Source organism: Sardina pilchardus, chromosome 19, assembly GCF_963854185.1.
Source record: "Sardina pilchardus chromosome 19, fSarPil1.1, whole genome shotgun sequence".
Lineage (NCBI taxonomy): Eukaryota > Metazoa > Chordata > Actinopteri > Clupeiformes > Clupeidae > Sardina > Sardina pilchardus.
Window position 1 is genome coordinate 26,909,547 of NC_085012.1, and position 25,524 is coordinate 26,935,070.

Consider the following 25,524-nt stretch of genomic DNA (forward strand, 5'->3'; position numbering starts at 1 on the left):
GTGTGTGTGTGTGTGTGTGTGTGTGTGTGATGTTGGGGTTTTTGTTACACAAGCCTAAATATTATTGACTGTAAACCACAGGTCATCAGATTTGCTTGGCTCTGAGTGGGTATGTATGAGGTTCAGACAGGTTCAGACGCAGAGGTTTGGAATCTCAAGTCTAAAGATAACGGACTAAAGGTTATTTTGTGTGTGCCTGTGTGTCAGTGTTGTCATACATGAGACCGGCCTAGAGACCACTTTGATGCGGCCTCTGTCTTGTCTAAGAATATTTGACTGTCTCGGGGTGGTGTTGACTTTTTGTGTGCAAAACCCACCAACTGTTGGAGAAGAAATGCTGAATGCACTCTGATAACTGATTGCTAATTGCAAAAAACATTGCTGTGAAAAGAAAATGAAATTTGAAACATTTTAAGACTTTTTAAGGACCCACTAAACAAAAGTGTGTGTGTGTGTGTGTGTGTGTGTGTGTGTGTGTGTGTGTTCAAGGCAAGTCTTACCGGGAATGCTGAAGTTGGGGTTTTTGTTACAGAGGTTGGTGTTGCAGCACATGGGGTAGATGCCCGTGTCGTCCTTGGTGGAGGGGGCGCAGAGGAAGGGCCGGTCGCGCGGGATGAGCTCGTCGTCTCGCAGGCAGAAGCTCTGCTGCTTGGTCACGTGGTTGCCCGTCTTGGTGACGGAGGCGTAGCACAGGCCATCCGTGTTGCAGGTGGAGTTGGGGCAGCGCTGGCAGTAGCATTGCAGTAGCAAGGCTGAAAACACACACACACACACACACACACACACACATACATAAATTTAATTGTCATTGCAATAAAATAAATATCAAATAAATCGCATTTCAGACAGACACAAACAAAAACAATTGAACAGACGAGTCTTTTATAAAATAAACAGAATAGAACAAGAGTGGTCAGGGTAAACAGTTTGTTTGTCTGACTTAAAACTTAGCCGAGAGACTATGCGAGATATTCGCATCTGCTTTCTGTGAGGGAGCGCAACACGGTATCAGACTGCATTGATTCGTAAAGAACAAAGTAAAGAAAGAAACCTTTTCTGAGAGGGGTGTGTGTGTGTGTGTGTGTGTGTGTGTGTGTGTGTGTGTGTGTGTGTAGAACCCCAACACAGCTGATGCCCAGAACACCAATCAAAACATTAATTACATCACGTCTATTCGGAGATGTTTTCCGTTCAAAGAAACAGTGGTTTCTGATTATTTCAAACAAACACGCCGCAAGTCTAATGAATGACTCCCTTGCTCTGCAAACAGAGCCAAGCACGACTTCTCAAGAATGAGTGTGTGTGGCGTTTCGGGAACAGGGTGTGTCCAAGTGCAACCACAACGGTACCTGGAACATTTGGAGGACTGTCTAGTCAATTGGTCATGCTCACAGCCGGTGTGTGTGTGTGTGTGTGTGGCACGACTGACTTTTTTGGGGGTGGCAGAGATGAACACATACTGGGACTAACTTCCTCATGTCTGGGTGACATATTTTCTACACAGTGATGTTGAGTCACATCAAGCTGTGTGTGTGTGTGTATCTGTGTGTGTATGTGTGTCTGTGTGTGTGTGTGTGTGTGTGTGTGTGTGTCCAGACCAGTGATTCAGTGCTCAGAACGAAGCAGTGGCGAGGTGGACACTGGCAGGAGTAAACACTCTCCTGTCTGGACGAGAGGCTGGTAAGCAAATGACAGCCACGTGTCACTGAAGAGGCCGCGTTGGATTCGGAGAGGAAGGTACTGCTAATTGTGCCTGTCTGGAAAAACCTGTCTGGACCCAGACGAAAAAAACAAACAAAAAAAAGCAGCTTGTTGTGTTCCACAGCCGTACCCAGACAGTTCCCTGAACTTAAGCTGCCGTCCTATCAGAGCCCATTCAACAGGTAGACGGTAGCTAGTCACAACCATAAGAGTTAAAAGGTCAACTCTAATGAACATTTTCATTTTTAGCCGCTTTTAAAACTAACCTTCCCTGTTTATGTGAGGGAAACACAGACACACAGACGCAAGCACGCACGCACACACACGAACACACATGCACACACACAGCCACAGACACACACACACACACACACACACACACACACACACACACACACACACACACACACACACACACACTTGCACGGTGGTCCATCTCGCCTTCGCTCTTGCTCATACACCGTGCTCAATATTCTCACTGACGGCCAAAATAGGACCCTATTGCTGCGCACTTTCCTCAGCTTTTAAAACTTACTCTCTCTGTCTCTCTGTCTGTCTGTCTGTCTGTCTGTCTGTCTGTCTCTCTCTCTCTCTCTCTCTCACACACACACACACACACACACACACACGCATGCAATGAACTGTATGCTCTTGCTGAGAGGGGTGTTTTTGTCTGGCTTCATCTTGTTGGCGTGGTAACCATCGCGGCATGTGGATACAGCCATGAGGTGGGCATGAGAGAAACCACTCAAAACACAGATGCTGAAGAGGAGGACAGGAGGACAGGAGAGAGCAGAGCAGAAGGGAGCAGAAGAGAGGTGAGGAAAGGAGCAAACGCAGAGAGGAGAGGAAAGGAGGTAGAGAGAGAGAGGAGAGGAGAGGAGGAAAGGCGAGAGGAGAGGAAGGCAGATGATGGGAATGTGGGGAGAGGAGAAAAAGTAGAAAAAAGGGAGAAGAGGTCGGGGGCGCATAGGGACAAGGGGAGGAGAGAAGAGGAGGAGACCGAGAGAAGGAGCTAGAAGGAAAGAGGAGAGCAGTGGTGTGCTTTTAGACAGACAGCAGCACCACACTAGACACCACACAGAGGTGCGTGCACGTGCTCACACACACACACGTCAGCGTGTCTAACGTGTGACTGATGTGAACGCACACAGACGCGCACACACACACACGCACACACACACACACACACACACAAACACACACAGGCAGACTCCACAAACTCAGGAATAGCCATAGAAAGCAGTTGGACAAAGATAAACAGATAGAATGATGTAAAGACGCGCAATCCAGAGGAAGCCAGAGTGTGAGCGCAATAGCAAACACGGAGGGCAGAGAGGAGGAGCGGAGGAGGGCAGAGGACAGAGGAGGAGAGGAGAGGAGAGGAGAGAACAGAGGAGAGAGGAGAGGAGGGGGAGGGAGATTAAACATTAAACATGGACAGGAAGAGACAGAGAGACACACACACACACAGAGAGAGACAGACAGACAGACGAGGGGGGGCACTACATTCCTCTGCTGAGAGAGAGGATTAGAGGGTCTGAATACCATGGCCGGATTCTTGAGTGGTGTGGTGTGTGTGTGTGTGTGTGTGTGTGTGTCTCGTACTTTGGAGCCCAAGTGTGTCCGGCCGGCTCATGGGTGAGGTCAGTGTGGTGCGACCGTACTCATACTCGGGGTACGCTATACTCTAGACAGTCTACTCAGCCCATGTCAATAAAGCATTTCACAATACACACACCCTTCCCCAAGGACAACCCACTGGGCCTCTCTCTGTCTGTGTGTGTGTGTGTGTGTGTGTGTGTGTGTGTGTGTGTGTGTGTGTGTGTGTGTGTGTGTTTATGTGCCTGAGGAGTGAATCTAGCAAGAGCAGGAGTGTGCTGGCCTGTGTGTTTTTATTGGAAGATCGAGGAGAGCAGGGGCAGGAGTGTGTGTGTGTGTGTGTGTGTGTGTGTGTGTGTGTGTGTGTGTGTGTGTGTGTGTGTGTGTGTGTGTGTGTGTGTGTGTGTGTGTGTGTGTGTGTAGTGTACTGGCCTCTACCCTTAGTTGGGAGCCAGCCATCCAGTTCCTGTGAAGTTTTTTTGGTGAAGTGGAGAGGAGAGTTGCTGGGGAGAGTCTTTCAGGAATAGCTGTTGGTCATCCTGTGTGTGTGTGTGTGTGTGTGTGTGTGTGTGTGTGTGTGTGTGTGTGTGTGTGTGTGTGTGTGTGTGTGTGTGTGTGTGTGTGTGTGTGTGTGCGCATGTGCGTGCGTGTGTTCGTTCATGACACACACACACACACACAAACATACACAGCTTCAAAAGAAAACCTCGACTGGCACAGGCCTTGTGTTTACTTGTCTGACAAGTTGGTTGTACGTGAGCATGTCTCATCTGTGTGTGCATGTGTGTGCATGTGTGTGTGTGTGTGTGTGTCTGTGTGAGACAGGTTTTGACTCGCCGGGATGAGGAGTGCATGACAGTGACTGTAACTATAGCGTTGCTGACCCTGAATCATCCGAGACACTAAGAATAGTCTCACGATCTCAATCAGTACAGTTCATCTGTCTGCTGTCTGATGTGGAGGACGGCTGCATACCTGTGTCGCTGTGGGTGCCGCTCTTTGTGTGTGTGTGTGTGTGTGTGTGTGTGTGTGTGTGTGTGTGTGTGTGTGTGTGTGTGTGTGTGTGTGTGTGTGTGTGTGTTTTCAAACTATGTCCTTCATGCATGCACAAGGAGATGCACACTAATGCCCCCAGTGCCCCCACCCCACACAGACACACACTCCCTGCCTCTCGCCAACACGCACACACATCCTGCTTGTCCTGTCCTCGCCAACACACACACACACACACACACACACACACACACACACACACACACAGCTTGTCTAGCCCTCGCCAACACACACACATAACACCCCCCCCCACACACACACACACACACACACAGATGTAGGCACGCACCCACGCATGCACGCGCACTCACTCTCTCTCTTTGTTTTGGCTACCAGTTTGCTCAGATAGCATGTAATGTTGAAGGGGATCAAGGGCAGAAACATTACAGATTTAGCCCCTGGATTGGGTATTCTAAAGCATTCTCTTGGGGACACCAAATTATGGTTCATCTGAAGGACAGTGTGTGTGTGTGTGTGTGTGTGTGTGTGTGTGTGTGTGTGTGTGTGTGTGTGTGTGTGTGTGTGTGTGTGTGTGTGTGTGAGAGAACTGGGTGTGCCATAGAGCAAATCTACTTGTCACAAATTTCAGACTTAAGACCCTACTATCCTCCAGTCCACCCCACCCAAACAAAAACCAGACAGACACCACACACACACACACACATGCACGCACACACAATATCAGTGAGTCTGTCTGATAACATGTCTGCCTGGATGACTCCAGTGGTGTGCAGCCATGGGAGAATGGGAACAGACTGAGCACTTTCAAAGGGCTGAACACAACAGTCTCATACAGGAAAAACAACTAGATTAAAAAAACATGGATTTACAGAAAAAAACAACAGAGCATTCCTTCCTCTGAATATAGAGGTAGATACATCACAACAGGTTCATATATAAAAAGAATAAACACACTTTCTATTGAATTATGCATGGCTCTATGTATATCAGATACACCTACATCAAGTCAATATCCGCTTCACTCACATTCTGTTGCTATGAAAAACAAAGTTAACTGCAGCTCTGTGCGTGTGTGTGTGTGTGTGTGTGTTTGATTTTAAAGAACAGAGCTTACTGTAGCGGTGTGTGTGTGTGTGTGTGTGTCTATGGCTGTCTGCTGTGGCTTTATGAGGACAAACTTAGCCATTTAACCAGACACTGGCCTGGCTGCTATTCCAGCTCTGTGATTGGTCGAATGGGAGCTCTGATTTTTAAAGACATATGGCGCTCATTTGCACGGGAGGCATCAAGGTCAAAAGAAATATTTGGATTCACCAAACCGCACTCGTGGCCAAATAAACATTAGCCAATGGCGGCAATCGATGTTGGTCTATTGGATGTGCGGCCTTCTCTCTCATCCAAGTCTGCCTGATGTGCGTCAGAAAAACTAGTTAAAAAAGGACCTGAAATAGGCTACTCAATTATTTTCAGTCAATTTGGCTCTTTCCTCCATTAGCTGCTAATTGATTAGATCTAGTTGTTTGATCAAAATAATGTTGATCAGTGATCAACAGATGGTCCTCAGATTGTTCTGCCCACACGGCAAATACATTATGTTTAATGTCATACAGGAGTAAGAGTACAAATATTCCAGTCTAAGAAGCTGCAATCACAAAACTGATGAACCAACTAGTGACTGATTTAATCGACAACTAACCTGTTGCAGCCATTTGAACGGTGTGTGTGAATTGAATTGAACTGTAGCAAGGAAACACAACACGAGAGTCCACAGCAATAACTCCTGCTTGTGTTGGTGCTTTCTGAAGTGCTATTAAAATTCAACCCACGGCACCACTAGAGCAGCCATTAAAGCGGCGTAATGAAGAAGCACAGAGATTGCGCTTTTCTGTAAGACACACGCCTGTACATTAGAGATACTTGTTGAAAAGGATTCAGCGTTTTTAGCTGCTGACGGAGAAACAACGGCTGAACAACAACATGAAAACGTTAACAGATCGAGAACCTACTCATGAGGAAACTGTAACTGTACCACAAGAATTATGAATACTGACGTGGGGTGGACGTGATAAAACACACACACACACACACATACAGGTACAGTCTTCACACGTGAGCACAAGCACGCACACACACACAGGCATTCCCCTACTCGATCCCACACACACCAATCTGCGATGTTACACAACTCTCTGCTGATGACTGGGGGGGCTCAAGCTTGACTGAACACTACACACACCAGCACAGGTTGTGCATGCCAAGGAAACCGTATGTGTGAGTGTGACCATACGAACACCACACACACACACACACATACACAATCACCAGCGGGAGGAGGAGACTGATGCAATGAATGATGATGCAGGCTAGCAGACTGCTGTCACCAGTGCTGCGGTGTGTGTGTACGTGTGTGTTATGTGTGCGAACACACACACACATCTTCTGACCAGGTCCAAGCAGTGCAGTGCGCTGCGCGTCCCTCTTCGCTCGAGGGCAAGGTCATGTCACTACTGACGAGCCGCGCCCTGGGACACAGCCCTCATCAGCGCAATGGACGCACAGCAGACGCGCACACACACACACACGCGCACACACACACACGCACACACACACACAAGCACACACACACTTCAAGCCCAGTTTCCCCTCCAGCCCATTCACCAGCAAAGCGCCACGCGGAAACGAACAAATTGGCTCATCACACACACATCCCACTCGGCTCCTCCTGGTGTTGTGCTCATTAGGCGGGTGACATTGCACCTTCGCTGGCCGTCCTTTTTTGCAGAGGGAGGAATCTGGCAACTGCCCGTCGCTGGCACAAACACGATAAACGGAACAAGAACGCGAAATAAAGAACTCAGAATAGAACGAGATATGTGGACACTCGGCCGGAGAGGAAATGAAACAATACAAACAAACGCAACACGGAAACTAGGTCACATTTTAACCTAGAGGACCAAGACTACGCCCAATGGCCACGGTCCCAAGATGCGCTGTATGGTGGGTGAGGTGCCGTGGATGTGACGCCTGCAAAAGTGTGTGAGTGTGTGTGTGTGTGTGTGTGTGTGTCTGTGTGTGTGTGTGTGTGTGTGTGTCTAGCGGGTTTAGCAAAAGGGCCAATGACGACGATCATGATACAGTACATCACTCAGCTAAGCCTTGAAAGCGACGCAATCAAAAGGTGCTAAATCATGGCTCCAATTCATTTCTGATTCAGTCATATTCTAGGGTGCCGAATGAAAACGGAAATTAAATTAAATGTTTTCATTGGACCAACCATGCACACTCTAATTCCACTTATCAGTGGTCAGACTTAGGCTATAGCAAAGGGCATCCAATTACGATTCCAATTTAATGATGTTTGGCTTGCAGATTGTATACTGAAATCTTGTCATTTCAAAGCCACCTGGGGGAAAGAATAAACTAGCATGAGGTTCCAAGGCTTCTTTAGTTTTTCCGATAACCATCTTCGCAAGTTTATTTTTTTCCCCCCTCAGTTCCCCGCATTCCCACCTGAGTGAAAAGCTATTCAAAAACAAGCCCAAAGAAATCCTCACACATCGCCTCCTTTCTCTCCCTCTCTCCCGCATGAAGCCCAACCCTGAGGAGGTCCGGTCAGTTCACACAAGTCCAGCTCAAGGCAGGGGAGGTAGCTGTGGACTGGAAAGAGGGCCAAGTGTGTGTGTGTGTGTGTGTTTGTGTATGTATGGTCCTCTTCTCTTGGGGGCTGAGGCAGCTGTAGCATCTGCCATGCCCATGACAGAGGGACAAGGTGCCTCCCATTCAGTGGAGTGCCGAGCTGTGACGTGCTCGTAGTAGCGCCCCTTACTGCCACGCAGTCGCAACCCCATTGCAACGCAGTTTTCTGGGGGTTGCTGTCGTATCCAGGCAACAGGGAACAATGCCTCGCTGTCAGCCAGCGCTATAGGGTTAAATGGATTTGCCGTTGTATTCCCCTGAGAGGCCGCAAGACACACACACACACACACACACACACACACACACACACACACACACACACACACACACACACACACACACACACACACACACACACACACACACACACACACACACACACACACACACACACACACACACACACACACACACACACACACACACACACACACACACACACACACACACACACACACACACACACACACACACACACACACACACACACACACACACACACACACACAGAACAAAGAGATGCTCTGATAACATGCGTTAAAAGCGAGGCTGTGTAATCTTAGGGTTACATTAGGCTTCATGTACAGTTGAGCTCTACGGCCAGGATTAAGATCCAATCCCATTTACTAAAACGGATGCAAAAACACGGATCACAGATATCTCCACAGACACCCGGATAATCACACACACACTCTCTCTCTTTCTCTCTCTCACACACACACACACACACACACACTTTCCCTTTTAATGCAAAAGATGGCTGGGTGGACTCAAAAGCACTATTCATAGGCAATTTTCTCTGAGGCATGCAAACAGAACGAGCAGGAAAAACACATCTAATCCATCACCTCAAAGGGACCCAGAAAAAGGGACCGTTCGAGGAGCAGATGGCCGTTTACAGCGTTGGTGACGGAGGAGGGAGTGTGCCGCTCTGGAGAACGGGGCACGTTTAAGCACCTCTCACGCAGGAGCCGATCTGGGACACCTCTGGCCCGGACCAGACACGGCGGAGGAGCGACTCTAGGGGGCAGCTGTTAAATCACATGTGCCGGCCCGCACTAGCGACTCCCCTGACAGGAGCAAATAGGATCTTATGTATTCCATAGGCAATGTGTGGTTAATGGCCTTCAGCAGTGTTATACACAAATACCCATGACAGACATAATCACACACACACACACACACACACACACACACACACGATTCAAAGTGACAGTGCTCCACTGTGTCCTGATGTAACCTACAGTCACAAAACCTCAGCAAAGTGAACGCCTGACATTGAAGAAAAAGGCTTTTGTATATAAATACCTACGAGGCTCACAGCCCACAGACTTCTGCCTGTCAGGAAGAGCTCTTTGACAACATATTTTTCAACTGCCTTCAGATCACACCCCAAAGCCCGCGTGTATTCCTGTGCCTGAAGCATTCTCCACTCCGAAAACACAATGGTGACCAGCCAGCGACTGACAGATATGGATGCAGACCTCTGAATTACCCCAGGCGCTGTCTGCCGACCGGAGAACACAGCCTACTAATTAGGCGCTTCGGACGAGCGCAACACACTCTCTCCAAGTTTCTGGCAAGAGTGGGGTGAGTGCATGCGTGTGTGCGTCTCGCACTGCTTAAGCAGGGACAAGACTCACACTCCAAGTTTCTGGCGAGAGAGAGAGAGAGAGAGAGAGAGAGAGAGAGAGAGAGCGAGAGAGAGTGAGAGAGAGATGGATAGAGAAAGAGATAGAAAGAGAGAGAGAGTGGAAGGAAGAGAGAGAGAGAGCGAGAGACTGTTGCGCTAATCTCTATGCTTTGACAGATCTTCAGAAAGAGGCCCTTTTCGTGGCGCCAGGCGGCAGGGATCTGGTGGAACTGTGGCAGCGCAACATGCTAAAGTCACGACGCTGATGACGCGTCTCCAATAAGCTGGACTGTGGAACTGTTCACACCTGCACAAGCAGGCTGCAGCAAGCAGTCGTTTATTGAAAGCCGATTCAGTGTAGGAATTCTGTCCAACCAGGTGAAAAATGGCTAAAAGTCTGTTGTCATTGTAGAATTGTAGAATGGACGAATTTCAGAGTAATTGAGTAAAACTGCAGTACATCACCTCTCCCTCCCAGGACCCCAGATGCAGCATTACAGGTGGCATCACCTTCAACACATTGGCAAATGACATTAGCATTCATTTCAGAGTCACCTTCTTCAAGTAGCATACCACATTATTTTCAGGATGGTCGCATTTGTTTCATCACTTGTGCGAATCAGAATTAAATGGAGCAACATTAAAACTAATGCGCATATGTCAAACCAAGTCAAGATTCATTTACTAAGTCTTGCTCCACTGGCATCCCTCTCTTGGCAATCTGTAGTCCTGCCCCACCACCTTCTATTCCTCCATCTCTGCCTTTTACTCCACACACGTACACACACACACACACACACACACACACACACACACACACACACACACACACACGTACACACAGCCTTGAGCTTTTCTGTACCAAATGACCCACTGTCCCGCATAAGTGCTTTCGCCTTCAAAAGGACAATCGCCCCAACCTCAACACTCCTTGAACAGCTGTGAGTTTGAGAGTGCTAGCTATCTGTATGTACATACATGAATACGTGTGTGTGTGCCTTACGGAGTTTACTTCACAATGCCACATCAGGATGCAAAACTGCGTGGCCAATCCTTTTAAGTCACAAAGACACTTCCTGGCAGGCAAACAAACAAACAAACAAAAATAACCGGACCCATTCCTCTGCAGAGGACGAGAGAAAACCAAACTGCCACCGGCCTGCTGATAACCACCTCTCTACTATCAGCACCTGTTAAGGGGAGCAATGCAGTGGCAGCGCCATCTTCCCCCTTGCCTGCTAGGGAGATTAGTCACAGCACGCATGGGCAAAGTGCTCCCAAAATCACTTTCTTACTGATCACACGCTGTACACTACTTCCTCTGGGTGGGAGTGGGGGGTGGGGGGGTTGGCGTTCAAATTAAGCATTTCTCCAACACTGCTCTGTCACTTTTTTAGTGGCAACACATTCGATGCACTCACATCTTGTGAAAAAACAGATGCTTTGACTAGCACAAGAAAGACTTTACTGGATGAAAGCAAAGTATCTCTCTCTCGCTCACACACACACACACACACACAAAATGAAAATCTGAAAAGTGGACACCACTTTCCTCCCCGTCCAATAACTCTAACCATAATATATTCCCGTCATACTGCCATTTCATTTGGTCTGTAATGAATAGGCCTGATGCCGTGACAAAAGACCTGTGTGATGGAAAGCTCTCAGTTTCAAAACACACGCGTCCCCTGTGCTGAACTGAAGCGGTGGCAGGCGTGGATGCCAGATCAATACCCAGGGCTGAAGGCAGACGGGGACCTCAGCTGACTCACCCAACCCAGCGATGACCCAGTGACACCCAACTCCTCTGGATCGAAACCTTCCCATGCGCCGGGGGTGCCAAACCTCCGCGGCTCTGGCAGACGCATCAGAGCCCCCCGGCGGCATCTGGGGTCCCTCACGTGGCCACTCCCTGGACACCTCCAGTCGAGCGCTGAGAGCTCTTTAACCGGCGGGATATTTATGGGAAATTAACATGCTCGCCATCTGGCACCATCGCCAGAGAGGACGTGTGAGCGCAACACAACACTCATGACTGAAGGGGTTTGCAGGGCAAAGATATATTCGCAAAGAAATATACTAACCTTGAACAGGGGCACCAAAAAATAAGAAAGGAAGACAGACAGAAAAAAAAGAAAGAAGGAGGGAAAGGGAAGCATCGGCATTTGTCTTTTTTTTGGGGGGTTTTGAAAATCAATTGGGGAGGGGAGGATTTGGCATGAGATATTTCGTTTATTCCACCAGCAATTCTGAAGAGCATAATCCGCAGTCATTGAAATTGCCTAATGTCTTAAATTAATTGAATTCTGCACAGCCAAATCTGATTAAGACTAAATAAGCCTCTTTTTTTTAACAGCACAGAGAACAAAAGGGTGGGGGGTGTTAGGCCATGCCTCAAGTGCCCACTATTGAGTTGCATCTCAAGAGGCTGCAAATGAAAAGGATGGAGAAGGTTTAATCTGATACCCACCGCACTGCGGAGGGGAAAAAAAAAAAAGCTCCAAAGATAACAGCCTCAGATTTCAAGAATCAATGGCAATTGGATTTCACATCCTGGGAGCCTCTGGCTGCAGCCGCTAACGCAGTCATTGAATTATCCAGCGTTCAACAGCGCAGGCCTCTGGCTCTGCCCGCTGACTTTGCAGTGGGAGACGAAGGCAAAACCTCGCTTCGCTCTTTGACACGCACTAGAAGCTCAAGAATTAAGAATCTGGAAAAAATTCCCCCTGGTAGTAGATAAAGATGAGAGCCATGCTGATAACTGACTAAAGTGAAGTGGCACACAAGGCTTCATTCTAGGCTAGACCAAGACCAAGCATGGTTCTGAGCTAGATCAAGCGAAACAATACGCTGCTTTGGGGTGTTCAAATTAAACAATGCAACAGAGATGGACAGCAAGTTTTATAGCAAAGCTCTTTGTGGCAACTTCTCAAGAGTGTGAAAAAAGTCCGTCTGTAGCACTACAAAGGTGATTTGATGTATAGTTCTACTACATTTCTGCAGTATCAGGGATTCCTCCCTTCACTGCTTCTCATGGGGAGGGGGGGGGGGTCATTTTTCTTATTACAGGCGTCAATGAAAGAACAACACTTAACATAGTCTTTACTCAGGCTGACTTCCTGTCGGTTAGCAGTTGATGTAGAAGCATCTAGCACATGACAAGTCCTGCCGCGAGAGAGAGAGAGAGCGCCTGGCCTGCAAAGTGGTTCTGTGCACGTGTCTTTGAATGGGGTTACATTCCATTCAAGTCAGAAGTTGGTCTGTCCGGTCCTGCATTCACCCTGCTCCATTATTATCATTAACATTATCAGACAGCGCTGTACATTGTGTGCGGGACTCTCTCGCATTATGACAGCTAGAGTTGCAGGACTTGCGGGACCTGAATATTAGTTTTGTTCTTTGGAGGAAAAGAAGACGTTAGCACGTGAGCTTGTGGGTAAAACAAATAAAAAAACTAACTTATCTACATTATATTGAACATTTTATTTTAACAGACTTTATTCGTAGCCAATGCCATTACCATGGACATAGACAATGTTTATGTGATCGTTCATCATTAGTAAGCGCAAGTAGGTTGCAACCCTGAATATTTGGGGTAGGTGAGGATATGGATTCACTTAAGTTCACCCCAGTGAGTGGTGTGCAGTGAATTGCTATCACATGAGAGCATGTAACCATCTAAACTAAAATGGCACATAGAAAGAAGGCACCCTGGTCAAAGTCAAACCTGTCGAGTACTTTGAAACATTAGGAGTTGAAGACTTCAGCAATGTAATGCCAAACATCATCTGCATGCTCCAATACATAGGTCTACAGGCACTTTGTGTGTCTTACCATGTAGCTCACCATATCCGTTGGCTTGAACACTAAAAAAATATATGGATCGTGACTTTATGAACATGTGAAATTGTGGGTCCCAAAGCCAGACCAGTTAAGAACCACAGATATAGCCTATGTATTCCACATGTTTGCACAGTCCTAATTCTAGAAGATCAAACATTACACCTACACAATAAAGTAGCCTACCACAGAAATAAGCTTTTGTTGAGCATACCTGCAAGGAAAAATGGTCTGCATCTCAAACTTCTTTCAATCCATCAAATAGAATAGATAAATAAAAGGCTACAGATATTCTGGCAGTGCCATATTTTTATTTCATTCGTTAATTCCACATGGACTGCTTAACCTTGTGTTTGTAGCCGAATGGCAATTTATAAAGATCTGACCACTGGAGGCTTTTAAAAGTTACAAGAAAAAAGAGAGAACAGGCATTGAAACAGGGTGTTTCTGAGAAACAGCTGAAATCTGGCATTTGGGGATAAAAACCAAGACAGGGGATCAGACGCAGACAAAGACTACAGAGATGGGGGACATGGATGCTGCGGGGGGGGGGGTCAGTCTGGACTGGATAATGGTGGCAGGGTGCAATGATGTGTGTGTGTGTGTGTGTGTGTGTGTGTGTGTGTGGTGGTGGTGGTGGGGGGGGGGGGGGGGGGGGGTGTTGAGGGGGTCCCACGTCCAGATTAATACCAATGCCCTCGTCCATCTGCGGAGTCCTGTTGTCTCAACTTTTAAGCACAGCGCTCTGCCACGTGCTGAGCCAGATAGCCTGCCGATTATGTTCTAAGGAAAGCAGCGGGGGCCATGTGTGTGTGAGGGGGGGGGGTTCTGTTGATGGACCATAACTCTGGGATTGCTCCTTCTTTGTCGACCCCCCCCCTCCAACTCCAGTAATGAAGGGGGGGGGGGAGGTGTGGGGGGGTTTGAGGCGGGTGTTGCGATGCAGCAGGGGCTGATGGGAAAACAGACAAAACAGATGTGGCAGTGGGGGGGATGTGAGAGGGGGGTGGCGGCTCGAGTCACATGTGCGCCTCGTCAGAGCTTGAGTGCGCGAGCGAGAGTGAGCGCGCGTCACTCCTTGTGCTCACCTTCATGCCGACTGGAATTAATTACTCCCGTTTCCCAGCAACCACACCATCACTGCTCCGCCCGCTGCTGCCTGATAGAATATGGTTACCTTGAAGCCGTGCAGGCAGACGCCTCGGCACGACCCTCCAGCTCTCCCCATGTACCCTGCCCTCCTCTCTCGCACGAGACAGAGACGGAGAGAGCCAGAATCATTTTGCACACTTGCATGCCTCAGCCCCTGTGTAAACACAGCTTCTCACGCACAAGTTCACACACACACACACACACACACACACACACACACAGTCCAACCCCCACCGCCCCCACCTCAGTCTCTTGTTGGCCTCTTAAATCTCACCAGCCCCCCCTCATTGGGCCCGACAGGGTTCCCAGAGTCATTTCCATAGGTCATGGCCTGCCCCCCCACCAAACCCCCCCACTCGGCCTTCATTATTGCCGATCTTTTGTGCGTGACAGATGTGGGGTTGGGCGTCGGGACCCCTCTCGCTCTCAGCTGGTCCACCCCGACCCACGGATCAGTCTAGTCGTACCCCGCCACCCCATCACTGTCAACGGCGTTCAGCCTCCCGCCTTTGTCTGACCTAAATTAAATAAAAAATATAAAAATAAAAAACCAAATAAAGTATGTGGCCCAGATCAATAAAGAAGAGAAGCCGTTTTAAGATTCCGGTGGTTTCTACAAGAGCGGGCGTGATAAATCAGAGCAAAACGACATGGGTCCTTGTGTGGACTTCCAATTAGACCAGTTCAACCATTAACCCACCTCTGATATGATGACCACTGAGGTATGTCTGTGTATTGAGGTAGAGGAGGACGGGGACATACGTGAGAGAGCCTATGTGGATATTGATAAGTATTCCCAGGCACGGCAGGGGGAGAAACGGCCTGCAAACATTTGCTTAACAAATGTGGGTATGGTACAGGCTAACGTGTTCTGTTCTCACATAAATATTTATCAGGTTTACTTAAGAGTGAGCCATCCTTCCCAGGCACAGCTGTTCAAATGGCACTTAAAGCTTATAACCAGTCCAGATGCTACGAGACTGGCTGAAAATGACACTTTTACAGCGACCAACGCCAAGTCCACCAAAGACCTTCCAAACAAAGTCCCAAACCAGACCCTCAGGCTCTACGGCTCAGAGGCAGAGACAAACAGTAGCAAAGACACCAGTGCACGCACGGCTCGTATAAATAGCATAAAGATGCCATCCTGGGGCAGCGTACTCATTCGCACTCCCCGTGCGAAAAAAATTTGATGACAACAACAGGTTTTGGCACACAGTTCTGCTGGGCTTCAGGCAGCCACGCGGCGACCCTGTTCTCTGCAAATGGCTGCCACACACACCGTCCTCAGGTGATAATTAGCTTTGGCGCTAACACACACACACACACACACACACACACACACACTTCCTCCTGTAAGCTACAGTACGAGGGAGGTGGCACTGACATGGCAGGCGTGGAATTCACAGGCCATACAAAATGGGAGTTAAACTGAAAGTGTGTCTGTGTGTGTCTTCTTTACGTGCTCATGGTTTGCCAGAGTAAAGGAGCATTCATCCAAGACTTTTGTTAAATAGCAGAAAGCAGTGTGGTGGGAAATCTGTGTGGACAGAAGGTGTTCGGTTTGTCCACAAACCAAAGCTAATGTTATGACAACTTATAATCTTGAAAAGAGCAACCATCCTCTCACCCCAAGTCTTGGTGGTTTAAGTCCAATAATGCCTTTCAGAGATTGCGCAATGCATGCTCTGTGTAAGTCTCCAACTGGTCTTCCTGCTTTCCAGGACACCCAGGTCAACACACTAGGAGGGCAGAGCATCCCTCCTTCATCCAACACTCTCCTCAGGCAAAGCCCAGACTGAAATGGCCACACTACCTGGCCTAGCACGTCAGGAGACACGACAAAGAGCTTGACGTAAATACCCTCTGTACCAAGCAACCTCTGAGACATAAAAGCCCCCACTGACCCAAAGATGAGGGAGGTGACTGGGGAGGGGAGGGGAGGGAAGGGGCTGACTGTCAGCTGCTTTCTCTGCTTTAAGCAGCCAGTCTAAAGCAGCTAGAACAAACTGAGGAGAGAACCATTTAACGGCCAAACTTTAACGGCATAAGGAAAGCTACACAGACTGACAAGGATTTTGAAGCCGCTGGAATAATGGTAGCTCACAAACATCTTCTTCTAGGGCAGGATCTGATCTGTCAGATGAGCTTTTCATTTCATCTGCTGGGGATATATATAGGACTTCAAGCCACAAGCATCGGTCGTGTGTGCGCGAGTTTGTGTGTAGGTGTGTGTCCATGTGTGTGCTTGTGTGTGTGTGTGTGTATTCCGTTTGAAATCTTCTGACAGCTTGAAAACTGGAGGAGTGCTGTTTTGGGTCCTGGGTCGCCAGCGCAGCAAGCGTTCTCCCTCTACTCCTCAGCCTGATTAGTTAGTGTGGGATCCTGTGCTCCTCAGCCTGATTAGTTAGTGTGGGTTCCTCTCCTCCTCAGCCTGATTAGTTAGTGTGGGATCCTCTGGGTTTCAGTCCAAGTAGTGTGCAGCTTAAGACCGCAGGGCACCAGCATTTAGGCTACCTCAAAAACTAGAGGAGAGAGGTTAGGAGACACAGGAAGAGAACGCCCTCTCTCCTATCCTTGCTTTCCTTCCTTACTCTCACCCCCCTACTTTATCTCTTCCTCTCTCTCTCTCTTTCCCTCTCACTGGTCACACACACAGGAAATGAGTTCTAACTCCACAGGCATGAAGAGGACAACCGTTCATCATCAGCCCCATCAAGGGGCAAAATCCACTGATAGCCATGGCCGAGTTGACTGCAACTGTTCTCCCAGTTCAAACCCAAACCCCCTCACACTTAGCCAGGAGGAGTCAATAGTAGGTTTGTGCCAGATCAAATCATGGTAGGCTTGATGTACCAGTGTGCATGTGGGCGGGTGGTGTATGTCTGTGTGTGTCTGTATGTGTCTGTATGTGTGTGTGTATGTGTGTGTGTGTGTGTGTATGTGTATGTGTATGTGTATGTGTGTGTGTGTGTGTGTGTGTGTGTGTGTGTGTGTGTGTGTGTGTGTGTGTGTGTGTGTGTGTGTGTGTGTGTGTGTGTGTGTGTCTGGAGGCCCGAGACGGTGGGGAGTTTGGTGCTGCGGGGGAAAATTAGAGAGAGGGGAGGTGGCTTTTGTGCCCGGGAGAAAGCCACTTAACCCAAATTGCTTTGCTAAATCATCAGCAGAGAAAATGGATCGCGTAAAAAGCAGGCTCCTTTAGATAAGGGCATCTTCGGAGGAGAGGATTAAAGGAATGACGCCAATCACTTAATCGCTCCACACTGGCGATGGCAATAATACGAGAGACTCGGCTAAAGGAACAGATGCAAATGGGAAGTGCATTAGCAGTGACAGAGAAGGCACTTGGTCAATTTGGGTTTTGAGAACCAAATTTTAAGTCATAACCACACCTAAAAAAAATCCCATGAGTACTTTAGGCCGTACAAACACTCAAATATCCCTGCACAAAAAGTTGCAATTCTGAAGAACAAAGGATTCGAAAAGCAGATGCAGAGAAGGCCAATCAAAGGCAACAAAAACCCTCTTCACAGAACAGTCTTTCAAACAAGTTTTTTCTTCTTCTTCCCCTGGTCTGTCTTTCTAAAAGGCTACCCCTGCAGTAGGGTTCTCGATCCCACCGAAAGCAGAGCTGTTCGAACGCATCACTGGCTTTTCATTCAATCACCGCTGGCACAGATACAACTTCTCAAATTAGTTTTGGTTCCTTAAACCAGGACAACAGGCGGTTCAGGGTCACACAAATGCTTCAGATTCCTCTATCCAAAATGCAAAGATACTGTATTGACCACGGATCCAGTGGACCTGTTTGGCCAAATGGGGTTCTCACAGACTGCCTTTTTTTGGGGGGAGGGGAGGGGGGTCTGGGGTGGGAGGCTGTATTGTTATGCTACAAGTAGCCTACAACCTTCAAGTTCAACACTGACTCAATATTCCTCAGTGACAAATACTGGTAGTACACACCACTGTCCTGCCTACAGATACGAAAAATATGTTCCGTTAAAGCAGAGCCAAGACCACTGAGAAGAGAGGGAGTGGGGAGAAGGGGTTGAGTCAGATGTTGGCCATGCTGTATCTTGATAGGTCAGAGCAGAGCACCAGAACTGTACAGGAGTCCAGTCCCCAGGCCAAGCACTCTGAGGTGCAGAAGGATGGTACTGACAGGCAGGTAACGCTTTCAGTGGGGGTTGGTTGCTGACATGGCACCCAGGAGATGTCACTAAAGGCGTGCTGAGTGTGGCTTAATTCTGTGTTATAAATGGGATTGTGTGCTGACACACACGAGCCATCCTGGGCCGAGGCGTAAGATAGCCTTTAAGGATCACTCATATGAGGAGGAGAGCACAGTAAAAGCATCGGCCAAGGGCGGGGGTCTGCACACAATCATGCGCCACAGTCGCGGACTCCACAATAAGATTGATGAGCTGGGAGGTAAACACAGGTAATCAGTAGACTGTACAGCAGAGAGTAGCCTATAAACTGAATTCACTGGGGAGAGGAATTCAGAGGGTTGATCAACGGCAGTCCAATCGCGCAACTGCATCCTATGGTCACACCACTCAGGATAAACCAACCACTGCAGCTGAGAAGAGAATTAAAATCCACCTCCACATAACAACGCACCTCACTGGTGCAACATTAGAAACATTTATTTAAAAAGGACCCCAACCATTTAATCACAGCCTTAGAAAGCATTACTCTTGACGTCAGTCTCTAAAAACGTCATACATTATTGATAACACCACTGAAATGCACAGCGTCCGTGGGGCAGCAGCCCCGACACAATCAGATAACTCCTTGCATTATAGAAAAAGGGGCTTGTGACAAACGGCAGATGAGGATCGAGCTCACTTCCACAAAACCTTCAATCCACCTAAGTGGTCTGTTGTATCAACCAGTGAACTGTGCTCCGAGATTATTGATTTCGTTACAGAGAACACTGATGCAAATGGCCAAACCCCGGTCCCATCAACCTAGAAGAAAGCTGTGCGGAAGCCTACTCCTTGACAAAGGCTCCTCCTTGCTGTGTAAGAGAATCAACTTGGGCTAAGCAATTCTTCTTACACAATGCATAATTTAGGACAAAGTGGATTTACTAACATAACTTTGGCTGATGTTTAAGCAGCAATGTAGTATCAGAGACTTTATGCTAGTAGGCTGTACTGCATTTGATCTCAGCAGCACGCGCTCCATAGACGTCACAGCATACTGATTCAACTTGATGTGCTGCTTACTTGATTTTGATATTGAACAGACGCATTTCACGTCTTGATGGCAACAGCCAAATGTGACAACCCCACGCGTTACATGACGTTATATGGCCCCGATAACATCGTATTTACCACATGGTCAATTCAACGGCGTATTACGAAAGTTGACGTTACCAGGCAGTGACAATGTCCTGGGTTGTAAACCATACATTTACAGTGAATATTTTACCTAAATGAGCTAGCCAGCTATTAATACAAGTATTGCAAGCCTAACTAGCCAGCTGTCCATTGCACAAAGTTACAAACACTGCCCCAACCCAGCGTTACGTTAAATGTTGACTGTCGATCGGCCAAAACTGGCAATAACGTTACGCTTTTGCGGATAAGCGTGAAGTAACGTTAGCTATAAGTTATACCAACGCAAGTTAACATGAATCGGATGTATCAAAAACAGCACTAGGTAACATAACATTAACGTTAAACTATAAAGCCAATGCAGTTACACGAAATGAGGGGGCCCGCTTGATAAACTACTAGCTGGTTGGTTTAACTAGATTCCACCTAACTAGTTAACAATAATCTGACGGTGTCTACTTTGGGTATGGGACCAACGTTACCGAAGATATGACGTTAGCCAAAGTTAGCCGACAAACTAGCTGACATTAAAGCGTGAAACGCTGTCATACTATCAAACAAATACCCAGGGGGCAAAACCCCCTATTTTAGGGAAATCAGACATGGGCTGCTGTAAAAGGTTGTCATACAAAAATAAAATCTAGGGTGTCCTAGGATCACAACCTGGGTGGCCAACCCGGTCAATAAGCTGCTGTTTGTGTTTTATCACCCTCTTTATGCCCCATTATAAGTCTATGGACGAATATATTATGGGGTGAATAGGGTAAAAATTTTAACAAATAGATATTCCCACAAAAATTCCTCAGATGATTACTCACTGTAAGATAATACTTTTTTGTATTGCAAGTTTTCTGAAATACTTTATACATTCATGTAGATGAACCATTATCTAATGAAATATGCAAAATGTGCATACATTTATAGCCTTGGACTTGGGGGGCTTAAAGTGCACCTCTATCAACCCAACAAACTTTTTGTGAAAGATCTGGTTATGCTGAATATAAAAATTAATGTCAACATGGGACAATTTTGGGTTACACTAACCTAAAGCTACATGGGTGTTCATTGAGAATCAATGCATTACAATACAATGCAAATACTATAGAGAGATGCATTGTCCAATATTGTGGAAGAAGGTGAGACTCGTCATAGCACATATTAAATCATATCTACAGGGTGTAAGATCCTAGAAAATATATAGGTTAGGCTCAGCCTAGGCTGTTTCTTACTGTATTTACCCATAAGGTACAGGCCAAACATTGATAATTTGGCTATTGTGTACATTTAAGTGTATGATGCCTCATTTGCATACTTGTACATGATATTTTTAAAAAAACTTGCAATACAAAAAAGTATTGCCTTAATGTAAATAATCATCTGAGGAATTTTTGTAGGGATATCTATTTGTTAAAATTTTTACCCTATTCACCCCATAATTTATTCATCCATAGACTTATAATGGGGCATAAAAAGGGCGATAACACACAAACAGCAGCTTATTGACCGGGTTGGCCACCCAGGTTGTGATCCTGGGACATCCTAGATTTTATTTTTGCATGACAACCTTTTACAGCAGCCCATGTCTGTAAAACCCCCTTTGCCCCCTGGGTAAAAACAATGTTGTGAGTCTGATTTAACGTGGAGCCGTATCTATCGATGGTCATCTGTGTTAGGATAGCTTCATTAAAAAATAAGTTTTACACAAGATTTGTGCTGCTCATCTTAGCTTTTCGCCACGTTAACAACAAGTTTTCAGCCGAAGGCTTCCAAAAAGAAATCTCGAAGAAATCTCTGATGAAAACAAACAGCAGTCATGTGGGATGCCAACTTTGTATTTGCTTAACTGAGAATATTAATCGGGAGCAGTTCATACCCAGCAGGTTCCAAATAACTTGGCCGCTGTGTAGCCTACTGCACAACAGTCCTTATCTGAGTAAAAAGCCCTTGAGGTAACTTCTTTTCTAGCTGTACCCCACACATTTCTACGGTGACACACTCCCTAACAATGTGCATTCCTCTGACAGAACGGGTCTCTATGACCTGCGCCATCTTTGAAATAGTCTTTGGGGCTGAGGCTTCTTGAGACAAAGAGCAACAACGAACGCTCAGAGATCAAACTTCACGGCAAACACATTGCCACGGCACAGACAACAACACACACAGCTAACTGTCGAACGTCCCCTTACCTTGGGTTTGTTCAATCCCAGTTCCAAAGAACACGAGCGAAAATAGGAGACAACAAGGTATTGCATCCATCCTGAAATCAGACTTACTCTAGACTGGTTGTCTCACACTCAACTTCGCTGGGTAGTCTGTCCGTGAAAAAAACCGCCTGATTGGCTGGGGCTACCACCACACCCCGCCCAGACGGAGCGCTGGTAAACAGTTTTGCCTTGGTCAGAAGGTAACGGGGACAGCTACAGCCTGTATCTTCGTAAAATTCGGAATGTGTGCCATTTAATTTGATCTTTGAGCTATGAGGCATGGACGTTAAAGTACAAAATAGCCTATGTGTTTAAGCACAGTTTGTTAACGTTCTTAACGAGTTTCACTTATAAAGAAATTAGGATGGTTCACTCTTACAAAATTCAGACAAGAAATGCCTGTGATAGTCTACTGTCAGACCATTTCCGTTGTATATATTTTTACACAACGGATATGACAAATGCATCAATTGTTTAAAAATATGTGGATTTTATCGCAGGAAACACGTCAACAGTGTTTAACAAAGCCGCACAATCAAATACAGAAATGGTCTAGGCCAGGGCATAGGGCCTTTTGACTGGACTCTCCCTATTATTCTCCTATCTGTCTAAGTTTTCATTTTATTAAATCCAAACGTGCAGTTTGCGGTTTATTTTGCTGAACATCACTCCACCAATAGGCTACACATTTTAGTCTACCCTTAATTCAGAAGCTCCAAAATATAAATACTAATGGTTCCTCTCAATGCAGCTGAAAAGTATAGCACTTAAGCATTGTCACTGAAAAGAGGAAGACAAAAGTAATGGGAAAATGTTGCCAAACTGTCATGTCTCATGCAGACACTAATCATGCATTGTGCCTCAATATTTTGTCTCATGGCTCAATGACTGTGGAGTGGTTATGGGCCCTAAACTGGAGTGCATCTGGACTGGTCCGATCCGGTACAGATTACTTGGTTTATAGTCCACTGATTTTTGGTGAATGTGTGAAACTGACACAAACATTTGAGGCCAAAATGACAGCGTTCGCTCAGGCTGAGTGTGCAGAAGGTCTTTGTGTCGTTTTTTTTTTACACCCCCCCAAAAAACCTCCCTATCCACCCCCATACGCTTCACACAGGGGGACAAAGCATCTGACCTTCCCAGCCCCCATCACCCCTGGTCTGTGACAGACATTGATAGCACTATTGTTTGATATCTTTCAGACTTTCACACACACAGACACCCACCCACACACACACACACACACACACTTGCAAAAACACAAACCTGCCCAAATTGAGTTGAGACGAGGGGTATTGCAACAGTATTTTGCGTGTTTGCGGAACAGACCAATGGCAAGTGCTCTTGCCATTGGTGGTGAGGACTGCGTCCCAGTGCATGGCTGCTGCGCTGTGGCCGTGGCCAAGCAGAGGCCGCGGAGAGCAGCCAGCACAGGTCATGGATGACTGCTTGCGTTATCTTGCCTGCCTATTTTTGGTGGGTGTGACTGGGTCCAAAAAATCCCCCACCGTCGCACTTTGGGCAGCCATCTGGAACACGGCCATGGTGTGGTTTGAGCAGCACACACAGGCTGGCTGAAGGGGTGGTGATGTGTATGCGATGCATGTGTGTGTACGTGTGTGTGTGTGTGTGTGTGTGTGTGTGTGTGTGTGTGTGTGTGTGTGTGTGTGCATGTATTGTGAGTGTGAGTGGGAGGGTGACACTGTCTGCCAAACATACCTACCTTTAGTTCCTATCAGTTCATGTTGCCAAACTTGATGTTGGAATGTCCATTCTGAGGGTTGGTGACTATATGGACACTGATTGGATGCTGTTACAGAGCTGAGTTTAGGTTTTCATGCTGAAACATTGTGTGAACATTTGTGTGAATTTTCACAACAGCAAGATGGCACATTCTTGGAGGGAGTAGTATCTGGCCATTTATGCTGATATCAGCAAATGAGTCGCCCTTTCCCTATTCTTGTTGGGTGTAACTTGCCACAGAGAAGTGGTCCAAAATGTTCCAAAATGATCCAAAATGTTCCATTCACTGGACCAAGCAGTGCTTTCTCATATGTGCTTCCTTCAGACACTGAAGTCAGAACTGCACTTGGTCACGAAATCTGATAGTCAGCATCATTTTTTTAACGTGTTATTCTTTCAGTAATTAATTAATCAAGATTAGTGCATTATTTTGATAGCACTAATTGCTTCTGGAAGAATGGTAAAAAAAATCCCATAAACATACTCCTAAATCTTGTGGAAAGCCTTCTCAGAAGAGTTGATGCTGTTAGCTGCAAAGGGTGGACCAACATCATATTAAACCCTATGGATTAAGAATTGGATTTCACTTAAATTGATATGTGAGTCAAGGCAAGTGACCCAATATAGTGTAGTGTTGTAGTACTCGAGTCCAAGTCTTTAGCTAAATTTGAGACTTGTGACTCGACTTGGACTTGAGCACTGAATGACTCGGACTCGGACTCGGACTCGGACATTCAGACCATTCAGACTCGAAAATTGAGACGAAGACTCAACTTTTTTTGTAAAGTCATTAGGCTATAATTGTAATATGTCATTAGAATATTATTTGGTGTATGCTTTTAATATCTACATTATGTTTCGTATTAATATTAGTGCAATGGAATGTTACTGCTTCATGTCATACATCACACATCATGTTCCGGGTAGACTATGCTTCCTTTAGTGTGGAACTCGGACTCGACTTGACCAATAAGGACTTGACTCGGACTTGACTTGGATGAGGAGTGAACTCGACTCGGACTTGACTGAATTTTTTTTAATGACTTGGACTTGACTCGGACTTGAACACAGGAGACTCGAACCTGGACTCAGGGCATAGTGACTTGACTACAAGTTTACACACAGACACACACACACACACACACACACACAAACACACACACACACACACACACACACACACACACACACACACACACACACACACACACACACACACACACACACACACACACGACCATGTTTGTCTCCCTCAGCAATTCTATTTAACCACTGTATGTATATATTGAATTTGTGCCCAATTATTCTCATGCAAGCAGAAGCAATAACTATGAAAAGCACAGTTCTGAAATAACTGGAAAATTTCATCTCACATCCTGGAGGTGTGGTACAATAATAATAATAATAATAAAAAACATACATTTCATCAAGTCCAGTATGGTGTTATAGCAGCGTCCAGTGCACCATGGTGATATTTCTGAAAATATCTCCTGACATCTTTTTCATGTCTGGCACGACATCTTGTAAATGTCTAAAGCTCCAGGGAAGTGAGAGGCAGAGAAGGATGTTTCATTATGGCGCATTAGAACTG

At 46.7% G+C, this 25,524-nt stretch overlaps 1 protein-coding gene across 2 annotated transcripts in view; it reads right to left on the minus strand.

Moving 5' to 3' along the window:
- Positions 1-22,269, minus strand: part of tgfbr1b (transforming growth factor, beta receptor 1 b) — a 57,233-nt gene extending 34,964 nt beyond the window's left edge. For both annotated transcript variants that reach the window (XM_062520636.1, XM_062520635.1), the window contains exons 1-2: positions 22,170-22,269; positions 501-752 (exon numbers count right to left, since the gene is read on the minus strand). In XM_062520636.1, the coding sequence (XP_062376620.1) occupies positions 501-752; positions 22,170-22,239 (322 nt within the window). In that variant the 5' untranslated portion in view covers positions 22,240-22,269. The remainder of the gene's footprint in view (positions 1-500; positions 753-22,169) is intronic.
- Between the last annotated feature and the right edge of the window lie 3,255 nt (positions 22,270-25,524).